The sequence below is a fragment of the Notechis scutatus genome, chromosome 5 (assembly GCF_049901735.1).
Source record: "Notechis scutatus isolate UNSWTSFEM ecotype Mainland chromosome 5, rNotScu1.2, whole genome shotgun sequence".
NCBI classification, from domain to species: domain Eukaryota; kingdom Metazoa; phylum Chordata; class Lepidosauria; order Squamata; family Elapidae; genus Notechis; species Notechis scutatus.
The window spans coordinates 29,971,398-29,992,861 of NC_142013.1; the positions used below are offsets into that span (position 1 = coordinate 29,971,398).

General features: G+C 38.5%; 2 protein-coding genes across 7 annotated transcripts in view; both read right to left on the reverse strand.

Moving 5' to 3' along the window:
* Positions 1-1,283: 1,283 nt before the first annotated feature.
* ZDHHC23 (zDHHC palmitoyltransferase 23) lies at positions 1,284-10,788 on the reverse strand. 4 transcript variants are annotated; one of them, XR_015749776.1, is made up of 5 exons: positions 9,933-10,469; positions 7,222-7,926; positions 5,917-6,084; positions 4,581-5,069; positions 1,284-3,859 (listed from the first exon to the last, which is right to left on the reverse strand). XR_015749776.1 is itself a non-coding variant. In XM_087966406.1 (5 exons), exons 2-5 carry the CDS (start codon positions 10,076-10,078, stop codon positions 4,802-4,804), a joined length of 1,287 nt encoding a protein of 428 aa, XP_087822532.1. In that variant the 5' UTR covers positions 10,079-10,200; positions 10,485-10,788; the 3' UTR covers positions 1,284-4,801. The 4 variants fall into 4 exon arrangements, 3 of the variants coding, with proteins under 3 accessions (XP_087822532.1, XP_026537555.2, XP_026537553.2); XM_087966406.1 differs by adding an exon at positions 10,485-10,788 and having other exon boundaries at positions 1,284-5,069; positions 9,933-10,200; XM_026681770.2 differs by lacking the exon at positions 4,581-5,069 and having other exon boundaries at positions 9,933-10,471.
* A 3,005-nt stretch (positions 10,789-13,793) lies between these two features.
* Positions 13,794-21,464, reverse strand: part of GRAMD1C (GRAM domain containing 1C) — a 63,341-nt gene continuing 55,670 nt past the window's right edge. For all 3 annotated transcript variants that reach the window (XM_026681806.2, XM_087966410.1, XM_087966411.1), the window contains 2 exons: positions 17,336-17,438; positions 13,794-14,793 (listed from right to left, as the gene is read on the reverse strand). In XM_026681806.2, coding sequence (XP_026537591.2) covers positions 14,716-14,793; positions 17,336-17,438 — 181 coding nt within the window. In that variant the 3' untranslated portion in view covers positions 13,794-14,715. The remainder of the gene's footprint in view (positions 14,794-17,335; positions 17,439-21,464) is intronic.

The window sequence follows — 21,464 nt, forward strand, 5'->3', positions numbered from 1 at the left end:
TTGCCAAGGTTGGAGACCCCTGCTCTAGACAACTAAGGTAATCTATACAAATGCCCTTCACTGTTACTGTAAATAGAAATACAGTAATAACTATTGTTTTGGAATTCATGACACACAAAATCAACTGCCTAAAGGGGTCGTTATATCTATTTTGAAAAGTGCAGTAGTCAATCCCAGATCTGAGGCACATGGTAAAGATTTATGTGCTATATGTACACATTTTAAGTCAGTCACTTTTAAAAGGTTTGTGTTTCTCCTCATTCAGCCATCTTAAGCCCTGGAATTTGCCAGTTGTCAGTCTCCCTTGTTGGCTACAAAATTCAGATGCTGCTTCACATATTCTGAGTTTCTAAACTGTTAACACTTCAACTTCCAGATAAAATTTTCATTCTACAGCTGATAATTTTTGGCTGAAAACTGAATTAGAAATATGACGTCAAAGCACCCTAGTAACAATTGTAGCTACAAAAATTATGATAATAGAAAAACAGCAAGGAAATAAATTATTTCTAAAACTGGATTAGTAATTTGTATTAGGGAAAATATTAAAGTGAGAATAGAAAAATTCTGATGGGCAACTTTGCTTTCAAATGTGGAACTTTTTTAGTTTCAGAAGCTAGTTTTGGCTTCCTTTGTTCCACATTTTAGTGCCATGGGAAAGTCACTGATCTCTTTGCAAAATGTAGCCAGTTTGCCCTTGGTTATTATATATCAGTATGAGACTCCTTTGTGGCAAACCAATCATTATTGATTTCAAACTTCTTTATGTGGTCACTAAGAGTTCACATTAGCTTGATGGTTCACAAACAATCCATGTATAAGACCCCTAAATCTAAAGAGCCATTTGCTGGTCATCCACAAGTTTGCTTTGTCTCAAAAAAACATTCATTCTTTAAGGACAAATAGGGACAACTTTAAATGTTATTCTTCCATTTGTAGTTTAAATGTGTTCATCTATTATTAGAAATCACACACACACACAGAATAAACTTATACAAGTTTTTTTCTACAGTTTATAGTGAAGTTTATTCTAGGGAAATTTATGTAAATTTCTTATTGTATCAGTATCCTCATTTTTTTCAAATAATTTTTGACTGCATAGTAATCACACTTTTTACTTCTAGCTTCAAAAATTGAGTATAAAACATTAGTTTAAATTCCCTCCATTCCCTGCAACCTATTAGCAATTAGGTTTATCAGTATACATATAAAACTTAACCCATCTTCCCCTCACCCCCATATTTAAAAAACCAAAAGAACACATGAAAGAGATGCCACTGTGGTTTATTGAATCACTGTTTTTAATGATGAAATTGTGCTATAGCTTTATTCACTTGATTAATATATTTTAAACATTTAATGTATTAATATCAAACATTAAGATTATAAAAATAAATACTGCACTGTGCAATCAAATTTATATAGATTAAATAAATAGTTCAGACAGAAGCAATTTTATAATATACATCACATATTCCAACTGAAAAAAACAACTAAGAATTGTAAACCAACAAGAAAGTAAATGTTGTTTTCTTAACGTTCTCTAACGTACAGTGAAATGGAAAAACAGATTTTGAAAAAGATATTTATATATGAGAAAACTTTGATACTTCCCTGCAAGGGCAAAATACATTCATAATTTGATTAAAATCAGATAACATTTAAGACATTAGATTGAGGCAGTTATTACTTGCTTTAGAAAACATTATCACAACTTAAAGATGAGCTAATTTAGTATAAAAAAAGCACCATTAAAATAGTATATGTATGAAAAGCTGTTGATCCACTGAGCTATGATATACAGTAATATTGTCAGAAATATGACAGTGGAACAATAATTGCATAAATGCAAACAAGCAGCTTCTGCTTCTTAATGAGCTCACAGCAAGATTTTCATATTACTAACATTTGATCTTGATCAACGAAAGCAACACCGGAAGCCCCTTCCTTCAAAGTTCACCATAACCTCTGGACTGGAATTCACTGAGAAGCACAGAAGAGATTTTAAATAGAAAATGCTGTTATACAATCTTAAGTGTTTCAGAATTGTAGAATTCCAAAGGCTAGTTGGTATTTTATCAAATTTAGGCACTTCTCATCTCAGTATTTAAGTGAATGTGGTGGGTTCACTCTCAATTATATTCTACTTCATTGCAATATGCAATAAGTGCTTAGAAGTCTCTTTCAGTTGGCTTAATTGTAGCTACATTGAATTGTCTTTACAAAACTCTTCAAAAATGTGTGCTTTATATTTCTGCATCCTTTCAACTTTCCCAAGAAAAGCTAAAAAAATGTGGATTTTTAACATTCTGTTGTTCCTTGAAACATTCCTTCATACAACAAGGTATTGTCAACCTCTAGCCTTTCCAGATTGCATTCTGATAGCAATATTTTACAGCTTCTTTGGGGTTCTGTGAGAGTCAGACATGGAGGTAACAATGCCCATTTTAGTGCTTTGTGGGGGGAGGGAACCTTCTTCAGGTATAGCTATCTACACTAAAACATTTTTAGTTATAGTTAAATATGTACATTTTACCATTTCAAGACAATATTAAAAAAGCTGGAATTATATGGTGGTATATGCTTTTAAAATTAGAGGATTTCGTTTCTTGTTACTAGCTAGCTCCTTAGAAGATTACCAGGTTTTTATTGGACTTTAGCATGTACATAATCCTACAACAGTGTTAATATCATCTTTAGAATGATATTTCTTTGGAGATGTGTGTGAAGTGTATGTATAATAGTATATGTGATTCATATACACTGGATTTTAGCAAATGCCAACAACTGCAAAAAAAAATCCTAGCATATGTTCATCTTTATAGCAGACAAAAAGAATTGGAGCTACATTTTCTCCCAACAACTGTTTTTCTTAGTATAATTGGACCTTTTTTCACAATTTGATTGCATTGTACTTACACAAATCATACTTGTCTGATTTAAAATGTTTAAAATTCAGTTTGATGGATTTTTTTAATAAGGCCCTCAAGCAAGAAACTACACTTAGGCTGATGATCCATAATCAGCTATGATTTTAATCACGTGCAATTTGCAATATTAATTTTCAATGAAAAGTAGTTGTTGATTTTATATGATTTTTAAATTTGGGTATTTTACGGCTTTTACTAGCTACTTCATTTATTTATTTAATATATGAGAGCTTAAGAGTTTCATGTTAAGATATCAGGCCAGAAAGGCTGAGAGTTGTATTCCTGACTTAGGCACAAGTTTTTTTTTTTAAATTCAAGTGTTTTGGCTACAATATATCATGATTAAACACTAAGAACCTTCTCCACTATCCAATTAATAGCTATCTTTGCATCAGATAAATGCCTAAAATTAAGTATGCAGCCTGTTAAATTTGAGGTGTGAATCCAAAGAAGACAGGAATTCCAAATAGAAAAACCAGGACCAGAAAATAGCATATCAGGATCACTCCTATAACCAACCTGCTTCTCCATAAAAAAGGAAAAGCAGGATCCAGGAGAGATTCAACCTAGAAATGAGAAATTTTATTGACAGTGAGAACAATCATCCAGTGGAACAGCTTGCCTTCGGAAGTTGTGGGAGCTTCATTACTGGAAGCTTTCAAAAAGAGACTGGACTGTCATCTGTCAGAAATAGTTAGGTCTCCTGTTTGAGCGGGGTGGAGGTGGAGTGGGGTCGGTTTGGACTACATGACCCACAAGGTCCTTTCCAATGCTGTTATTCTGTATCTAATTCATAACTGACATAGCAGATTGGAAAGATGTGGTGTGAAATTCTTCTGCTCAGAGCTGAATACCTTTGCCTTCACAATAAATGCTCCTCTTTCGAGTCATATTTCTTGAAACTTTCCTGGGAGGTGTAGTGGGCTGTCCTACATAAAAAGAAACAATTTATGCCTTTAATTTATATTAAAGGCAACTCATTCTGTTGTAACTGTATGACTATGCCTCTCTCAAATCTATGACTTCCCAGCATAATACTCTGACCATCTGATTCATATATCCATATGTTATAGCAGTGGTCCCCAACCACTGGTCCGTGGATCATTTTGTACCGGGCTGCCTATTTTGCTTGGGCGCCGCCATCTTGTTTCGACAGCACTTGAGAAAGTGCTTCCGGGTGAGCTTGTCGGTCGTCGGTTGGAAAGCGGCGTTTGGGTGCTGAAGGAATCTTCGCGCCTTAGTTTCATCGAAGAAGGGGGTGGCGGCTTCGAACGAAGAGCCGTCCCGATTGCGGTGGAGTCTCGTGTTACTCAGGAGGAGATTAAGAAAGAGCCCAAAAAGCCCATCGACCTCGAGAAGGTACAAAGGAGGAGTTGAAGGTGGAGGGGAGAAGTGGGGGACGGCTGGCTGGCCAGTCGCTCGGCTCGCCTTGCCTTGATCGTGCGTGCTGATGCCGGTACCAGTCCGTGGATTGTACCGGTCCGTGGTACAAAAAAGGTTGGGGACCACTGTGCTACAGAATGAGCCAAGAACAGAAAGTGTGAGCTGCCTTCAAGGAAATGCTAAAACCTCATGGTCATATCAACCTCAACAGGGAAAAGTCTCTGCTTCTTTAACTTGAAATGATTGTTTTTATATTTGTTTCCTCACCTGACATTAATAGGTATCAAGTGACGAATATAAGCAATCCCAATCATACCAAGGTATTCCTACAAAATATTTGATAGGTGCCTGTTTTTGAGAAAGTGGTATTGTAGTTTGCTATATGGCTTAAAAGGATCTACATATTCCAGTCTTCATTTGCAACAGATGAGAGCTACTTGCCCAGAATGCCTTTAGATACATGATAAAGTTAATAGTTAAAAACTCCTTCATACAACATCTTCAGCAGTCTGCTGCAGATCAGATGAGTGCAAGGTGAAAAACTGGATCCAATTGTACAGAAAACCTCGATTATATTGGCCTGTGTCAACCATCATACCCCATAACAACTTCCTTCCAATATTCTCCCGTAATGCAATGCGAGCTTCCCTCTCAGTCATGTTATAGCTGATATTCAAGAGCTGAAGAAGAAGGATGTAGCTCATACCAGAAGTTACAATGGCACAATACCATACACAGGTAAATGTCAAGGCTGAACTAAATGAAGAACAGAAAGCAAGAATATACTGTTTAATATAGGCATGATTAATACAAAAGTTCATGAACAAAAATAATAATTTTCCATTGCTAGTCTGGAGAGTTCTCCTATTTTGGGTAAATTGCAGTAGCAAGTAAACCATGTGTGTAATTTTACACACACTGAATCCTAATTTGTTAGATTAAGTATGGGAATAGAACGAATATGCTTATTCTAACAACATACAAAATGGAATTATTTCAGGAGATGTGTTTGTTTCCCTTGTTTTAGTATAAAGCCGATCTAGGAGGATACTTCAGTCCTTTGGTATGTGCCTATTACCTTGCAAGATGCCCTATTAATGTTATTTCCAGTTACTTTTTGTGAATATCATTTTCTTTCTAGCACACATGTCTATGACTATTTAAGGAGGAAAGACAGAATTAAATGACTGCAAATAAATTGTGTAACTTTTCTCTCCAGAAATAACTTAATTGAACTCAAGATTTTAACCCAATACAGATTATAAAAAAAGTAAGCCAATATAAATTAAGGTAGAGAATTATACTCTTTTAAATTAAAAAAAGACAAGAAAGAACAAAGTATGAGAGCTCTCGCTAGCAGTCAAAAGAGCCCAGGACATTTGAGACAATGGAAATTTCCTCCACGGAAGAGTGTGTAACATTAAGCTCCCAATGCGTCACATTGGAAATCAACTACATTTTTCTTATGAAAGTGCAAAATTTCTCATGTAAATGAGCAAATAGAACAATTACATAGACTAAAAAAACCCAAAGAATTCCCACAATTTTCTTTCTAGGGATTATCTTTATTTGAACCTATCAAGTTAGTGAGCATTTTTCTCACCTGTATTCTCCATAGACACCAGGACAGTAGAACAGAGCAGTGAGGGTGTTTTTCCCCCTACAAATGGTATCCAAAGTCAAAGAAATCCCATATATTGAAGTGAGCAGAAAAAGGAAGAGGGCAAGGACAAAAGCTTGATGGTTCTGTTCTCCAACACAGTTGTTAATCCTCCAAGAAACAAAGGGGGAAATATGATATTATAGTAACATGATTTAGAAAAGGGTAGAATCCAAAGTGCCCATTAAATACTTGTATTTGTTTTTTTAAAAAATATATATGAAATAACTGTCTATTCAAAGCTTACAAAGTAAACACAACTACTTTGTGATGTGGACAAAAGAAAGGTACAGCTGTCAAATCAGAAAAGGAAGCAGATTTTTTTGGTGGGGGGTGTTCAAGAGGCACTTGTATAAATATAACTCAGAAACCGCATGCTGTACTGCTTAAGAGGAGCAGCTAAAAAAAATAAATCTCATTGCTGAAACAGGAACAGCATCAACCAATCAGAAATGGTGACACTAGAATTGTTTGTGATCTATAGTCCAAAAGGTTGTATGCCCTAAATGCGCATAAATTCTATTCACATGCTTCAAAGACTATGTGTCTGCTGTTTAACAAATGCCTTGCACTAATCTTTATAAAACAAACTTGGGTAAGAATTTCCAACCTAGCAGATGCTGCACACCATTCACTGTCTGCTTACCTTAAGTGGCCCAATTTGCTCTTCTGTTCAACTCTGCCAAGTTCCATGTCAGTTTTTTTTTAATAAGGAAATCATTACAAATGTTTGATAAGCCTTATATCCATGGAAGCAATTTAAATTACAGAAAACAGGCCCAAGATGATATATGCAGATAACTCTACAGAATAGATGAAGCTCTGAAAGAAATCATCCTGGCTTTTTTCATGTGAGTTGGAAAATTAGTGATAATGCTCTGCGGTGGCAGAGCTCATGCTGCACTAAACAGGGGCTATAATAGATGATATCCAAAGTCCCTTCAACTCTTACATCCTGATGGTATGATTTGCCTGTAGAAAACCCTGCATTTCATTTCTGCCACCTCTGGGTAGAAATGGGAACACTGATACTTGTAACTTTGAACAGAAATCCCCCAACTAACGGTGAGCACAAGAAAGCCCAAAGATAAAGACTTAGGAACCCAATCTGTTCAACAGCGATAGCAAGTCAATCGGACCACTCACGTACAGATAAAACCAAAGTAGAAAAATATTTCAGAGAAAACTATGGCTTGCTGGCAACAGAAGTGTTAGGAAAAAAATATCAAGGCCACTTAAGGAACGTACCAGACACAGTGATGATCCAGTCTCTTCACACACCTGCCACACATTCGGCAGTGTCCAGCTCGAGCTGGTCTAACCAACTGACATTTGAGGCACCAGTCCTTCGTCCCCTGACCCGTCTCTGCTTCCAATGTTCTGGAGTAGCTCTCAGTGTTACTGTGTACAGCAACACCTGAGGCAGGTACTCTGCAAAGCCCGTTGGAGTTTCCCAGGCCATTCTTATTGAACATGTTATTACTGCAACTGCCTTGGAGAAGTGCTTTGTCGCTGCTCATTTGGCTGAAAAGGTAGCCAGGATCTTTCTTGGCTTGATGGAGGGCTACAAGCATCAGGATTAACCCACAAGTAAGAAGAGCCACCTGACTGTATTCCACATGGCCCCGGGGAACCACTTCCTGGAGAAATACATAGTACATGTAACCTAGGGAGAATAGGCCCAGGCTTAAGAAGAAGAGAGTCTGACCTTTCTTCCTATGTGTGAGGTAGTAATACCATAGTACTAGTATAGGAAGTGATATCAGGGTGACGAGGGCCAAAAGGAAGTGCAAAGCTGCTATGTGAAGGAAAAAAGGAAGCAAGATGATTGGTGGGAGGAGGCTGATATTGATCTTTACAGCCCCTCGAATCCATGGAAAACGGAAACGATCCGTGAAGGTTTCTGTGACTCTCTCCAGTATTCCGGGAGGTAAAGATTTGCAAGTCACCCACCTGTTAGGAAAAAGCACAGATTCTGCTCATTACTACACAGAACAAGAAATACATTTCTGCTGGCTTCTGTCACATTACCTTGCACTGCATCAGAACTTGCAGGGAGAAAATCTTTAGATTTTACTTTTATAGGAGATAAGCATGTTTTTCTGAGGACATGTTCCTATGAGAAAAAGCGGTAGCACCTTTGGACAATCATCAGCTCCAGACAAGTTTGTGTTCTTTACATCCCACACAAGGGAAGCAGAGTCATAGTATAGCAGAGAACAGATGTCACATTTCAACACTTCCACCCTACCATCTGCTAATTGAACTGGACCACAACTCCAACCACTTTCAAATCTAGCAGCGATGGATACTGTAATCCAACACATTTGAGGGGGGCAGTGATTCAGGGAACACCGATCCATGCTATCAGCAAAAATAGTTGGTGGGGAATTCATCTTGTGCTTTTAGCATTTTAACCTACGCAAGGCAATAGCATCTCTAGCCAACAAGGCTATTTGCGCAGAAAGAAGGGACCTGTAGACCCAATGAGTCAGAAGGGCATCAGAATGGGAAGGCAGAATTTTTTTTTTTATCCACCTGGACTACCAGGTAGTAGTACCGGTAGAGGTAGTAGCGTATCAAGGTTGCGGCTGTGGAGGTGGTCAACAGTATTAAGTATCTGGGGGTGCAAAAAACTAACAATCTGAACTGGCCTCGCCACACATCATCCTTAGTGAAGTGTGCAAACCAGCACCTGCATTTCCTGTGTCAGATGAGGAGAGCACATCTTTCTCCTTCTATCCTATTTTTTACAGAGGCACGATTGAGAGCATTTTAACAAACTGCATCACTGTTGGGTTTGGTGGCAAGCAGTGCCTCAGATAGAAAGTCCATTCAGAGAGTGGTAAGGACAGCCAAGAAGATTATAGATAGCTCACTTCCAGTGATGGTATTCAACCGGTTCTGCCCGGTTCTGGAGAGCCAGTAGCAGCGATGAGCAGTGGAAACCAAACCAGTTCTCTGTGCTGCTCTGTGTTCGGCCCACCCGCCCAGTCTCCCATACTCACTTTTATCAGCAGAATTCGAAGCACAGCTGCTTTGCGCAGTGCAAAATAGCGCCGTGCGGCAGCTGCTGCAGCGACCACCATCGTGCAGGCTTGCAGGAGGCAAGTTAAAACGCCTCTGCACCTGCACAAAGTGTATGTTTGGCACGTGCATGCACACAAAGTGCACGCAAAGCGTGGCCACCAAGCCACACCCACCGAACCGGTGGCAACTTTATTTGAATACCACCACTGCTCACTTCCCATTATTCAGGATACTGCTTATAAGCGCTATGTGCTTAGAGCTCAAAACATTGTTAGAGACCCCACACACCCACTTCATGGTGTGTTTCTGTTGCTCTCCTCTGGGAGGAGGTTTCGAAGTATTTCTAGCAGGACTACCAGATTCTTTAACAGCTTTGTTCCCTATACCATCCGTCTGGTAAACTCACAAAATTCATTTTTCTTGCCTTGTACATGTATACATCCAAGCTAAACTGTGTTGTTTCTCCGTGTCATATATGTAGGTATGTGCATAATTTTGTATTTATTTACTTATTATTGTATCATGTTTATGTAGTATATATTAGAGGTGGTGACCTTTAGAGAGGTGTACGCAGCGAAATTTCGTTTTAATGCGGGGGTCTTCAAACTTGACAGCTTTAAGACTTGTGGACTTCAACTCCCAGAATTCCTCCTCCAGTCATGTTAGCTCAGGAATTCTGGGAGTTGAAGTCCACAAGTCTTAAACTTGCCAAGTTTAAAGACCCTTGTTTTAATGCATGCTGATTAGTGTACATTCAAAGTGGCAATAAAGTTAGCTGAAGTCTAAGTCTACCAGCCCTATGGGTGGGACCAACAATCTATCCTAACACGTACTATATAACAGGGGTCTCCAACCGTGGTAACTTTAAGCCTGGAGGACTTCAACTCCCAAGCTTGAGGAAATCCTCCGAAAGGGCCGCCACTCCTTACCTTTCACAGCACTCGTCGAGGTCCTCGCATTCGCAGAGACACGCCGCGAGGTGGCTCCTTTGGCCCTTCCGATCGAGATACTCGCAGCAACAGAGCGTCTCTTCCATCTCCTGGGCTCTCGCTCTTTTCCCTGCCCGTTGGACCATGTTTCAGCCCCGTTACGGTAGCAGCAACAATGGGACCTTGCTCCGACCACGGGCCGCATGGATCAGACAGACGACCCGTTCAACGCTTGAAAGAACTTTGGGTGAAAGTAAGTCGCCGAACGCTGGATTTTGAAGGGGAAAAAAAAAAAAGATTCGTGCAGACCAAAGTCGTCGGTAAACGCTCACGGGCGGAAAGACCTTTCTCCTACCGGTAACTCCACTTAGCAGTAACTCCACTTAACTACCTGCGACCGAGCAATACAGGATTCCTGTAAGGAATGGATCCTTTAGATAAAGCACAGGATTCCTCCCCGTAGGACACGCTTATTAGCAATTATTATTATTATTATTGAACCCGCCCCCAACCCCCGCCTGTTCCGTCAGAGCAAAGCACCGCCGTTGTAACCTTCTTGTAAGCAGTTCTTGCCAAGTCCGTCACTCCCCCCCCCCGCGCCGTGATTCTCTGACTTCCAACTCCGTAAAGGCAAGGAACGAAAGAGGGGGGGGGTCTCCCAGCGCCCCCTTTTCCTTGGCCACGACGACTGGTGCGATTCTCGACGCGCTCCGCCTTCTTTTATTTGAATCACTCCTCCTGCTTTCGAGGCACGATCCTCTCCCTTCTTGCAATTTCCCCTCAAAGTGTCCTCGCTGCAACCTGAGGCTTCCGGCTTATTTAGAACGCCGGTCTTGTTTCCCCCTTGTGACATCACGGAGATCGGCCCACTGCCGGGAGGATGGCGAAGGCGTGGTTTTTACCTTAATCCCAGTTTAGTGCCGAGGCTTGCCTTGTAGAACAGCTGCGAGGGTAGTAGACCCAAAGGTGCTTTTTTCTGAGGCAACTGGGCTTTCTTCTTTTTTGTTTGAAGACGTTTTGCTTCTCATCCAAGAAGCTTCTTCAGCTCCGACAGGATAGCGAGGAATAGAAGGATTATCCTGTCAGAGGTGAAGAAGCTTCTTGGATGAGAAGCAAAACTTCTTCAAAAAAAAAAAAGAAGAAAGTCCAGTTGCCTCCTGAAAAGACACCTTTGGGACAACCATGGAGGACTGAGAATTTCTACAGACTTTTAGCTATATAATTTGGGATGAACACCCTTTGAATGGTGTGGGAGTGGGAATGGATTTCCAGAGAAAAAATTGCAGACTAGAGGAACCAGAAGCACTACTCAGGTGACCCTAAGGAACAGATAAACCTCCAAGTGCTATAACATCCTCTAAAAGGATGCAAATGACCAGCTGTCTCCAAGGAGTATAAATCCTTCCATTCCCCACCATCCAGTTAGAGCTGAAAAAACTTATTGGAAGAGAAATGAAATGTCTTCAAAGAAAAAAAACAAGAAAGTCCAATTGCCTCCTGAAAAATTTCCTCCTTTGGGACAACCATGAACTGCATGATTGAGAATCTCTACAGACTGTGAGCATAGTCTTTAGAGAACTGGACCACAATATACGTGGTGAAGATTTCATTTACTATAAATACGGAGAGCGGAGATCATTTAAACAACATATATTAGATTACAGTACTATTGCCAATTACTTTTTGGTCTCACATTAAATCCAACCCATATACGGTAGTTAAATTATGTTGTCAGGAGCTAAAATATGTTGAATTGATGCACGATTCATATCTTATTACTTTCATGTCCCAAAAGGTTTTGCTCCCAAGTTTCGCCCTCCAATCGATCAGGTCCGCTTATTTTGGCTGTCTTGCATTTCTGCCCCCCCCTCCATCAAATGAGTTAGGTCCATCGATGATTAAATTACTTCAGCAAATTTATGATACCATGCTGTAATTACAAGAAGGATATTGGACCGATTGATTACATCTGTGACAGGCAAAAACTTTTCAGACCTATTTTGGTAGTGGCAGGCAAAAAAAAAAAAAAACGATTATAAGGAAGAACACAGTGCCATAAAAAAGAAACCTATTTGTATCCATTATGTAGTCAAAACATACATTTATTCTCAGTTCTTAATATTCACACATAAAGGCAAAGCTAATGGTACGTCTGCACATTGCCCATTTCCTGCCACTAAGATGCACTAAAACAGAAAAATCGATTTCCTTCTAAAACATTTCAAATTATAAACTAGTGATGGTTTTAGCCATGCCTTTGACTGGCGGATGAGTAAGTTCTCATTTCCTATTTTATCAATCCTTTCAAAAGAATTAAAAGGTCTTAATTTACCATTTTAAAAAATGTAATTACACATTAGTTGAACAACCATTATGTTTATACAGGTACTCCTTGGCTTATGATCACAGTTGGGACCACAATTTCTGTGGCTAAGCAAAGTAGTTGTTAAGTGAGTCAGGGCCAATTTTATGATCTTTTTTGCCATGGTTGTTAAAGTGAATCACCGCAGTTAAGTGAATCATGTAGTAGGCAAATCTGGCTTCCCGCATTGACTTGTACTTGTTGGAAGACATCTAGGAAGGTTGCAAATGGCCATCACATAACACCAGGATGCTACAACTGTTGTAAATACATAAGATAAAGTTAAGGTTTCTGCTGTCATTCTGAAGATAGGAATGATGCCAGCTAGACGTATTCAGTAGGTTCTGACCAGTTCTGGAGAACCAGTAGCAGAAATTTTGAGTAGTTCGGAAAACTGGCAAATACCATATCTGATTGGAAATTTTACAGTATCCTTCCCCTGCCACACCCACCAAGCCACGCCCACAGAACCGGTAGTATAAAAATTTGAATCCCACCACTGATGTCAACCCTTTTTCAGGCAACTGATAGTTCCCTGGTGCTCCAGGATCTTTGAAAGATAAGAGTTCAGTGGTTCTAAGATCATGTCTGCCAGCTTCTTCAGAATCCATTGTTGATTTTAATCCACCTGGACCTGGTGTTTTGAACTAATTTAGAATGGACAGGTATTTTCTTATTATTTCTTGCCTATTTTGATTTGCATTCCTAACCTGTCTTTTATGGTACCGTTTTCAAGAGATTGGGTTTTCCCCCCTTTTTGTGTAGGTAGATGCAAAGAATGAATTAAGCAGTTCTGCTTTCTCCCTACCGCCCATCACCCTCCTTGCTATCTTCTCCCACTAACGAACCAATCATTTCTTTAACTTTTTTTTTGTAAATTCATCTGGAAAAAACTAGTGTATGTTTCAAAGCACTTATATTCATATTCCGTTTGATTTGTGTTCAATATTTTGAGATGACACGCAACACATTTGTATCCAATAATTTCTTTTTTTAAAGGAATCTAGCATTATACTGCAAAAGGAATGCCTTACTTGGCCTGAAAATATCACTTCGTTTTTCTTAGCAAGGATTTTTATAAATGCAGGTTGGGTATAAGTAGGGCATCACAACGGAGGAGGTTCTATTGCCATTCCTTTGTGTTTGGGTAATGTGTTTCAGTAACATAATATGGTAAGGACACTTCACAAAGATGAGTCCGCAATTCTTTTTGTTATTTTATCAAATTATAAACTAAGAAACTGTATAGTAGTTTACACTTATTAATACATTGCCATCCACATTAGTACTACTGTAGTTGCACAGTGTGATTAATAATTATTTTTCAAAATTCCTTGGGTGTTTCCGGTTCATCAATTAAAACTAGCTTTATATATAAGAACTAAAAAGGCAATTTTGACAAAAGACAAATGAAAATAAAGGCTCCTAAGCCGAAGTCACAAATGGGATTACTTCCTCTTAACAGAATGATACACAGCATAATCAAAACTACACAGTACTGTATGTTCATAATTTTATTTGCATCACACTTTCAATGTTTTTGGTCTTTTTTATAAGAAGTACAGTTACATTTTTTTATGGGATAGTTAGTTTTCTTAATCAGAATAGTACACTTAGATATCACAGTCTGCATCTTTAATTGTTACAAGGGATATGATCACCCAGACCTTGAACACTATAAAACTATAAAATGATAAGTCTATTCTTATAAAGAGCTCTCTAAGTTTGTAATATATAAATAAAATTATACATTTGTTACTTTTTAAAGATATGTAGGGTTGATCATTTTTAAAGACATGAATGAAAATTCCCTGAGAAACTCTGAGAATTGAAATGATAGCGACTAAGAGGAAGAAATGTTATAATCCACAAAACAAACTGCCCCCAAACAGAAAAAGCTACATGTAAAATTTAGATTTATTCATATCTGGAACAAATGTTGTAACAATTTAGTTTTGAAGACTTTTTACATAGATAAAAGGAAGAAGTAAAAACTTTGCATATGATAAACCAAGCATTTTATATTGCATTTTTCATAACACTTAAGATTGTTTCCATCTAAATCTAGTGTTTATTACTTTATACACAGTACAGTACAGTGGTTTGCTGCAGTGTTTATCTGCAATGTATAAATAATTATCAGCTCTCATTGTGTTCTCAATCATTCATTTCCACCAGTATTCACAGCTCAAGAAAGTTTTCTCTCTCTCTCTCTCACACACACACGCACACACACAAAAAGACATCAAGTGGGTCCGGAAGATCCACAAATTCACAATACAATTCTTTTTAAAAGAAGCTTATTCCAGAATAACATTTATTATATGCGAAAGTATTGTGATGAAAAGACTGCAATAAAAAAGCAGCATTACTATCACAGCAATATATTTTCATTCTTTTTAGTAGCTGGTTTTGATGACATCAACTTTCAGGCTCCCCATCTTTGGTTGTGTTTAGGTGATCAAAACAATGCTGGAGCACAGACAATGAGGTCTTCAGCTGAGGTGATAAAGATTGCATAAGGATTACCCAACAAATTATACTTTAAATCAGGAATGTAATTATTTCCTACCCAAAGCAGTTCTAGGTTTCACAAGAAAGTATTTTTACATCCCCTTTTCAGTTGGAGCCCTTAATAAGGACTTGCAAAAATAGAAAGAGTGGGAGAACACCAGTTTACTTGGTAGGTAACCTCAACGATTACAGACCAGTGGCACTCACTCCTATCATCATGAAGTGCTTTGAGAAATTGGTCTGCCGGCACATCATTTCTGGTCTTCCACATACATTTGATAAACACCAGTTTGCATACAGAAGAAATAGATCTACAGAGGACGCTATAGCCATCACTCTTCACAGTGCTCTGACTCATCTAGAACAGCGGGGGAAGGGGGGCTATGTGAGGATGCTTTTTGTAGATGTTAGTTCTGCATTTAACACAATTCTTCCACATAGACTAGTGTCTAAACTTCTGGACCTTGGACTTTCTTATTCAATCTGCCTTTGGATTATGGATTTCCTGTCTGGCCACTCACAGAGGGTCAGATTGGATAATCATGCTCTTCAACCCTTATTCTTAACACTGGTACACCACAGAGTTGCGTGTTGAGTCCTTACTCTATACTCTTTATGTGCATGACTGCATTCCTGCTTATGCTACTAATACTATTACTAAATTTGCAGATGATACAACAGTGATGGGACTCATCTCTGGTGGGGGGGCAGGGAATGAGTCTGCCTACTGAGATGAGGTAGACTGGTTGCTTTTGTGGTGAGGAGACAATAACTTGGTCCTCAACACCAATAAGACCAAGGAGCTTATAATGGACTATAGAAGGAACAGATCAGACATCCAGCCCTTGCTTATCAATGGAGACCGAGTGGAGCACGTGGTCAGTTTTAAGTTTGTGGGTATTACCATAAGAGAGGACCTGACCTGGGGTGCTCACATTGCAGCACTGGTCAAAAGGGCCCAGCAGAGACTTCTCAGAAAACAATAACTGAATGAAAAACTGCTGGTGACCTTCTACCGCTGTACCATAGAGAGCATTTTAACATACTGCACCTCTGTATGGTTTGCCAATTGCACAGGGGCAGATAGGAAAGCATTCCAGAGGGTTAACGTCATTGCCCAGAAGATCATTGGTTGCCATCTCCCCTCTTTGGAAGAGCTTTATAGCTCCCGCTGCCTTAAGAAAGTTCCAAACATTCTCAAAGATCCATCTCATCCTGGGAACCCTTTTTTTGAACTATTACCATCTGGCAGATGGTACAGAATAATACAAACAAGGACAAATAGGCTGAAAAACAGCTACTATCCCAGGGCAGTAGCTCTTTTGAATTGTACTGTATAGTGCAATGTTGGTGCGGTGTCAGGAGTTTTCAGTTCAATGTGTGGAGTGTGAAGGATGTGTGTTTGTGTTTATTTTTGTGGTCATGATGTGCACTGAAGATGGTGTTTGATTTTGTTGTACGAGGTGCAGTGACAATAAAGTAAACTAAAACGAAAACTAGGTAGTGCTATTTTAATTATGAACAGTATCTCAGACTGAGATAACATCATCCCTGTCAATCATACGGTATATAAAACCAATGAAAGTCAGCCAGCATTTATTTAAGCTCTAGGTTTCTTCTGTACTATTATTGGCACCAAGGAAATTGTCTATTAAGAGTTCAGAACCTTTTAAGAAATCTCCATAATTATAACCAACACAAAACAACAAAGGGAAAGGATAAAGGCTCTCCAGTCTCTCTGATTTTGGCTTCACTAGTCTCAACATCTATCTCCATTCATGTTAGTGTCCTGCCATTGATAGATTCTCCAATTTATATTCTTGTATGCTTAAGGACTCCTTTAGACCTGCTTCCCTAGTCTACCTTCTTATTTGTCAGGATAATCAGAAGGAAGACCTTTGACTGTTGCAAGATCACTATATTGATAGTTGGTCACCTCATATCCAAACTGTTTTTAAAAGCTGTCTCTTTCTGGTATTAATTGGTTCTATGCCATCCCTCTTTTCTAGGGTGGATCACCAGTCATTAGAACACTGAGCTTTTCACAATCCTCAGCATTTGCTGAGGTCATTTGGCCTCAGATTTTAGCCAACTACTACCGGTACTGAACCATATGAACTTTCCTATTTGAAGATTGTACAATGCATTTTAGCATTATTCTCAGATGACAGCAGATTCAGTATAGCAGTTAGTTTATAGTGTTACAGCTAGCCATTCTTGCTGAATATAATAAGAGACTTAGAGCTAAACCAGTTTTTATACCATTAACTTACTATAATCATCAAGAATTGTTAGAAAGTAAATGAAAAGCAATGTTGTTTCCTAATGCTCTAGATCAGTGTTTCTCAACCTTGGCAGCTTTAAAATGTGTGCACTGTAATTTCCAGAATGCTAACTTAGGAATTCTGGGAGTTGTAGTCCATACATCTTAAAATTCCTAGGATGGAAAAAACTGCTTTAGTTATTCATAATGATGTCTATACTTACATATACAACAGCTCAAAACAATAAGGATTAGAATACTTACCTGTTCAAGCAATGCTATAGAATCCTTTAACACCCCTTTCACATGTTGGGCTTGATTCATGTTATGATGAGTTTTCTCCTTCGATGCCACATTAAGGGCGAGACTAAGGAAAGAACAGAACATTAAAATGTAATATATTTGCTTCATCAAGCATGTTATTTTATCATGCTTTTATCTCTATATTAATTTTACTAGAAAAATCCACACTGAGACAGTTCCTTGATTACCACATGGTGGACAGAATTTCAGTTATGTTATCAAAAAATATTAAGGAAAACTGAAAACTTTCTAAGAGAGAATATTACCATTTTGTACAATTTTTGCAAACCTAAGACATTGTTCTATTACCATTTGGGTGCACCATGATTTCCCATATTGTTGTGAAAATAATAGATTATAGGATCATTCAAAATGACAAACAACTAAGTGACTGCCCAAGTAAATTGCCAGTACTGGCAAAAGTAAATAGTATGCATTCAAATCTTCCATGCATTATCTAGTGAATTCATGTTAGTGACAACAATTGTACTAGGGATTTCTAATTTACTTTTTCCTGTGCTACAGCAGGACAGTTATGATATTTTTTCAGACCCTCTGTCATGACTTCTTGGCCTTTCCCATTACTAAGAATGTTCTCATTTGAAAAAAAATAATAATGTTCAAGCACTCCAAGTATGCAAGTTTTCTTTTTTAATAAAAGCAAAGCTTAAATGAAAGGAAATTCCCCTTAGTACTGCTTCCCCAGAGTTGGGTCTTTGAGTGTGGCTGAATCAGAATTTATTTATGTATTCATAAAATATTTCTTCACTATCTCAATTTTCTGCTTCCTAGCTAATCTAAATCTCCCGGCACAGCAGAACAGATGATGGTCGGAAAAAGGAAAAGTAGAAATTTAGCACGCAAGGTTGCTGGGTAAGGAGTGAGTGGGTGGGGAGGGTTCCCGCAGGCCATGTGGGCGGCGCAGCCTTGTGTTTCTGTGCAGCCTGGATTAATTGCTTTGTGGGGTGCTCTGGGGGTGAGATTTCTCTGCGGCCCACCAAAATTTTCTCAGGCCCACCAGTGGGCCGCAGCCTACCGGTTGGCGACCGCTGAGCTAGGAAGCAGAAAATGGTTGGATTTCTTGCTTTCCAGCTAGTCTTTAGATCTTCGGCTCTGCTTTTAAGTACAGCCGAACCTCCCTTAGGACTGAAGGTATGCTTGCAAGCAAATTCAGTGCAGACTCACGGCAAGCAAATGTGAGAGACTGAGCTACGCGATGGCAGATAGTTAGATCACTGAATGATTCTGTGAGAAACTCAATCTGCCTGCTTTGCCCGATTTTGGGTAAAAGTTGCTCTTTTTTAATAAAAAAAATTAATATTTTCATACATAGTGTGTTGTGAGTTAATTTTGTGAGTTTGTTTGCTAGCAAATTTTATGAGTTTGCTTGCAAGCAAATTTTATGTGACAGACTGAGCTACCCAATGGCAGATAGATAAGATTTCTGAATGAATCTGTGATTCTGTGAGCAACTCAATCTGCCTGCCTGCTTTGCCTGATTTTGGGTAAAAGTTGCTCTTTTTTATAAAAAAATTCAATATTTATATAAATATTTATAATATTTACATACAAGCCATGCTTAGCCAGTCACAGGACCACCAAGCCACACCCACAAATTTGGCCACACACACAGAACCAGTTAGTGGTCCCTGGGATCTAAAATTATGAGTTTGGTGGTCCCTGAGGTCCAAAAGGTTGGCAACGCCTGGTTTAGATAATGGTTTTAGAATTTTCTATAGTTAAAGTCCCAATACGTTTTTCAAATTCTTTCCTCAAAATGGAAGGTTAGAAATTGTGGGTACTGTTCTATGCCAGTATCTTTGGGCCTCAGTGCAGGACCACCACATATGAAAAAATGTTCCCTGTTTCTTTTTACATTTCCAGCAAATGGTTAGAGGAAATAACGGCAGAGCAAATTGAATTAAAACCAGAATTCTTCCTATTGGGGATATTTAATAGACAAATTCCTAAAAATGTTAAATATATAATACTGCATATTCTTACTTCAGCCAGAATAACCTTTGCAGTGTTGGAAACAAGCAGATATTCCAGCAGAGATGGACAAGTTAACCTTAGCACTTAAGGAAAAAGAAACATCAGAATATTATAGAAGCTGGGAATGCTGGTATGATTGGATAGAACAAAAATAGAAAATATATTAGTAAATAACGTAAAATGTAAATCATAATTATATATTCGCAATAAGATGTATTTGTAAATGTATCACCAATATTGATAATGAACAAGGAACCATAGACTGTCGATAGTAGAATTGTTAGTTTTTTAATCATTTTCTTTTTTTCTATTTCTTTTCTTTCTTCTTCTACGTGTTGTGTTTGTTTGATATTTTGGTTTTGTCATCAATAAAGTTTTTTTTTTTAAAAAAAAGAAATTGTGGGTACTGTTTAATACTGCTGTATCAAGAGATAGTTTCTTTAGGAGAGGACACATCTTTCTCCTTCATGGTAGATGGTACCCCCCCCCCCTCAAAAAGGTTTAGATCACCTTTCAAATCCAGGCACATACATGCTGTCAGGCATTAATTTCCAAATAAATGCAAGTCCTTTTATCCATGAAGAACCTCACATAGACATCATAGTGGCCATTCTTCTTCCTCTCTACCAATGAAGGGTAAAGGTAACATTAGGGTCACTAGAATCAAATCTACAGATGCAGTAACAATGGATATTGGTAAGAATACTTTGCCAGTACTATTGCCAAAAAATATTAATTTATTTTTATTTATTTAGTTTAGTTTGTCAAGCATGTATGGGAAAACAAGTATAAGTTTGAGCATAACATATAAACATATAAGTATAAAAAGGTATAAGTATATACATAATAGATGAGTACAAATAAATGAGAACAGTAGGGCAGGGACGGTAGGCACACACAGGGGTTGGATTCAGTTTTTTTAACAACCAGTTCTGTGGGCGTGGCTTAGTTGGTAGGTGTGGCTTGGTGGTCATGTGACTGGGTGGGCATGGCCAACTCGACATCACTCATGTCAAGGGGCGCTTCTCCTGACCTGGCCTCTCATGACAGTGGGGATGCTGCAACGGTCATAAGTGTGAAAAAGTCACTTTTTTCAGTGCCATTGTAACTTTGAATGGTCACTAAATGAACTGTTGTAAGTCAAGGATTACCTGTACAAAAATACAAACAGCTTCTTTGCTTGCAAAAAGCTGCCCTAAATACCAATCATTAGATTAAAAATACCTGCAAACCAGAGTTACAAATCAGGCAGGGTGCCAGAGCACCTTGAGGAATGAAAATAGTTAAAATGCAGTGATAACTATCAAGCAGCCAACTCTTCCTCATAAAGTGAAACCCTTTAGCAGAGAGGTCATTTAAGTTCTCCAGAAAAAGCACACCCAGGAAAAGCAATCCTTAGATCCATTTGAATCACTTAAAAATACCAGCTGGTCTTACTCACCTCACAAGATATCCTAAGGAAATCATCCAGATTTAAGGAAAGGTCACATGCCCCCCAGAAAGGCAGTAAAAAAAATCTGTGCCAAGTTTGCATCATGCCTCTTGGAAGTATACCCCAAAAGGACAGTGCCAGATAGTATTAAAGCAGTGAAGGGACACCCCCTTCCCAGATAGAAAAAAAAAACCATGAGGCAAGAAAAAATTCAAACGTAATACAAATAATTAAATCACAACAGTAGCTGTTGCTTGTTGAAACTGAATAGGGAAAATTATCCCATCAATAAACACAGAATTAAACTTCACCAAGCACAGAACTAACCTTCAACAAAAACCAGTTTTAGACCAAAACTCAGAAAGAGTATGTAAACTCACATTTGAATGTCAATCTTTCTAGCTAGCCAAGAAGCCTTGCTGAATGTCACTCATCTTGGTTCCCTATCACTAAAAGCTTTGCTTTGTTATTCAATTATTTCTTCAAAGTGCTGATTGTCCAGGGAACTATTTCCTCCGAACAGCAGTGTAAAAATCTTAAAACAACCCTTCCCCTTTAAGAAAGCCTCATAAGCTCCGGAGACAGGAAATCTAGGCTGTCTGCCAAGAATGTAACAAGGATGGAAAAAAACAAAAGGAGATTGCTTCTAACTACTGGTTCTCC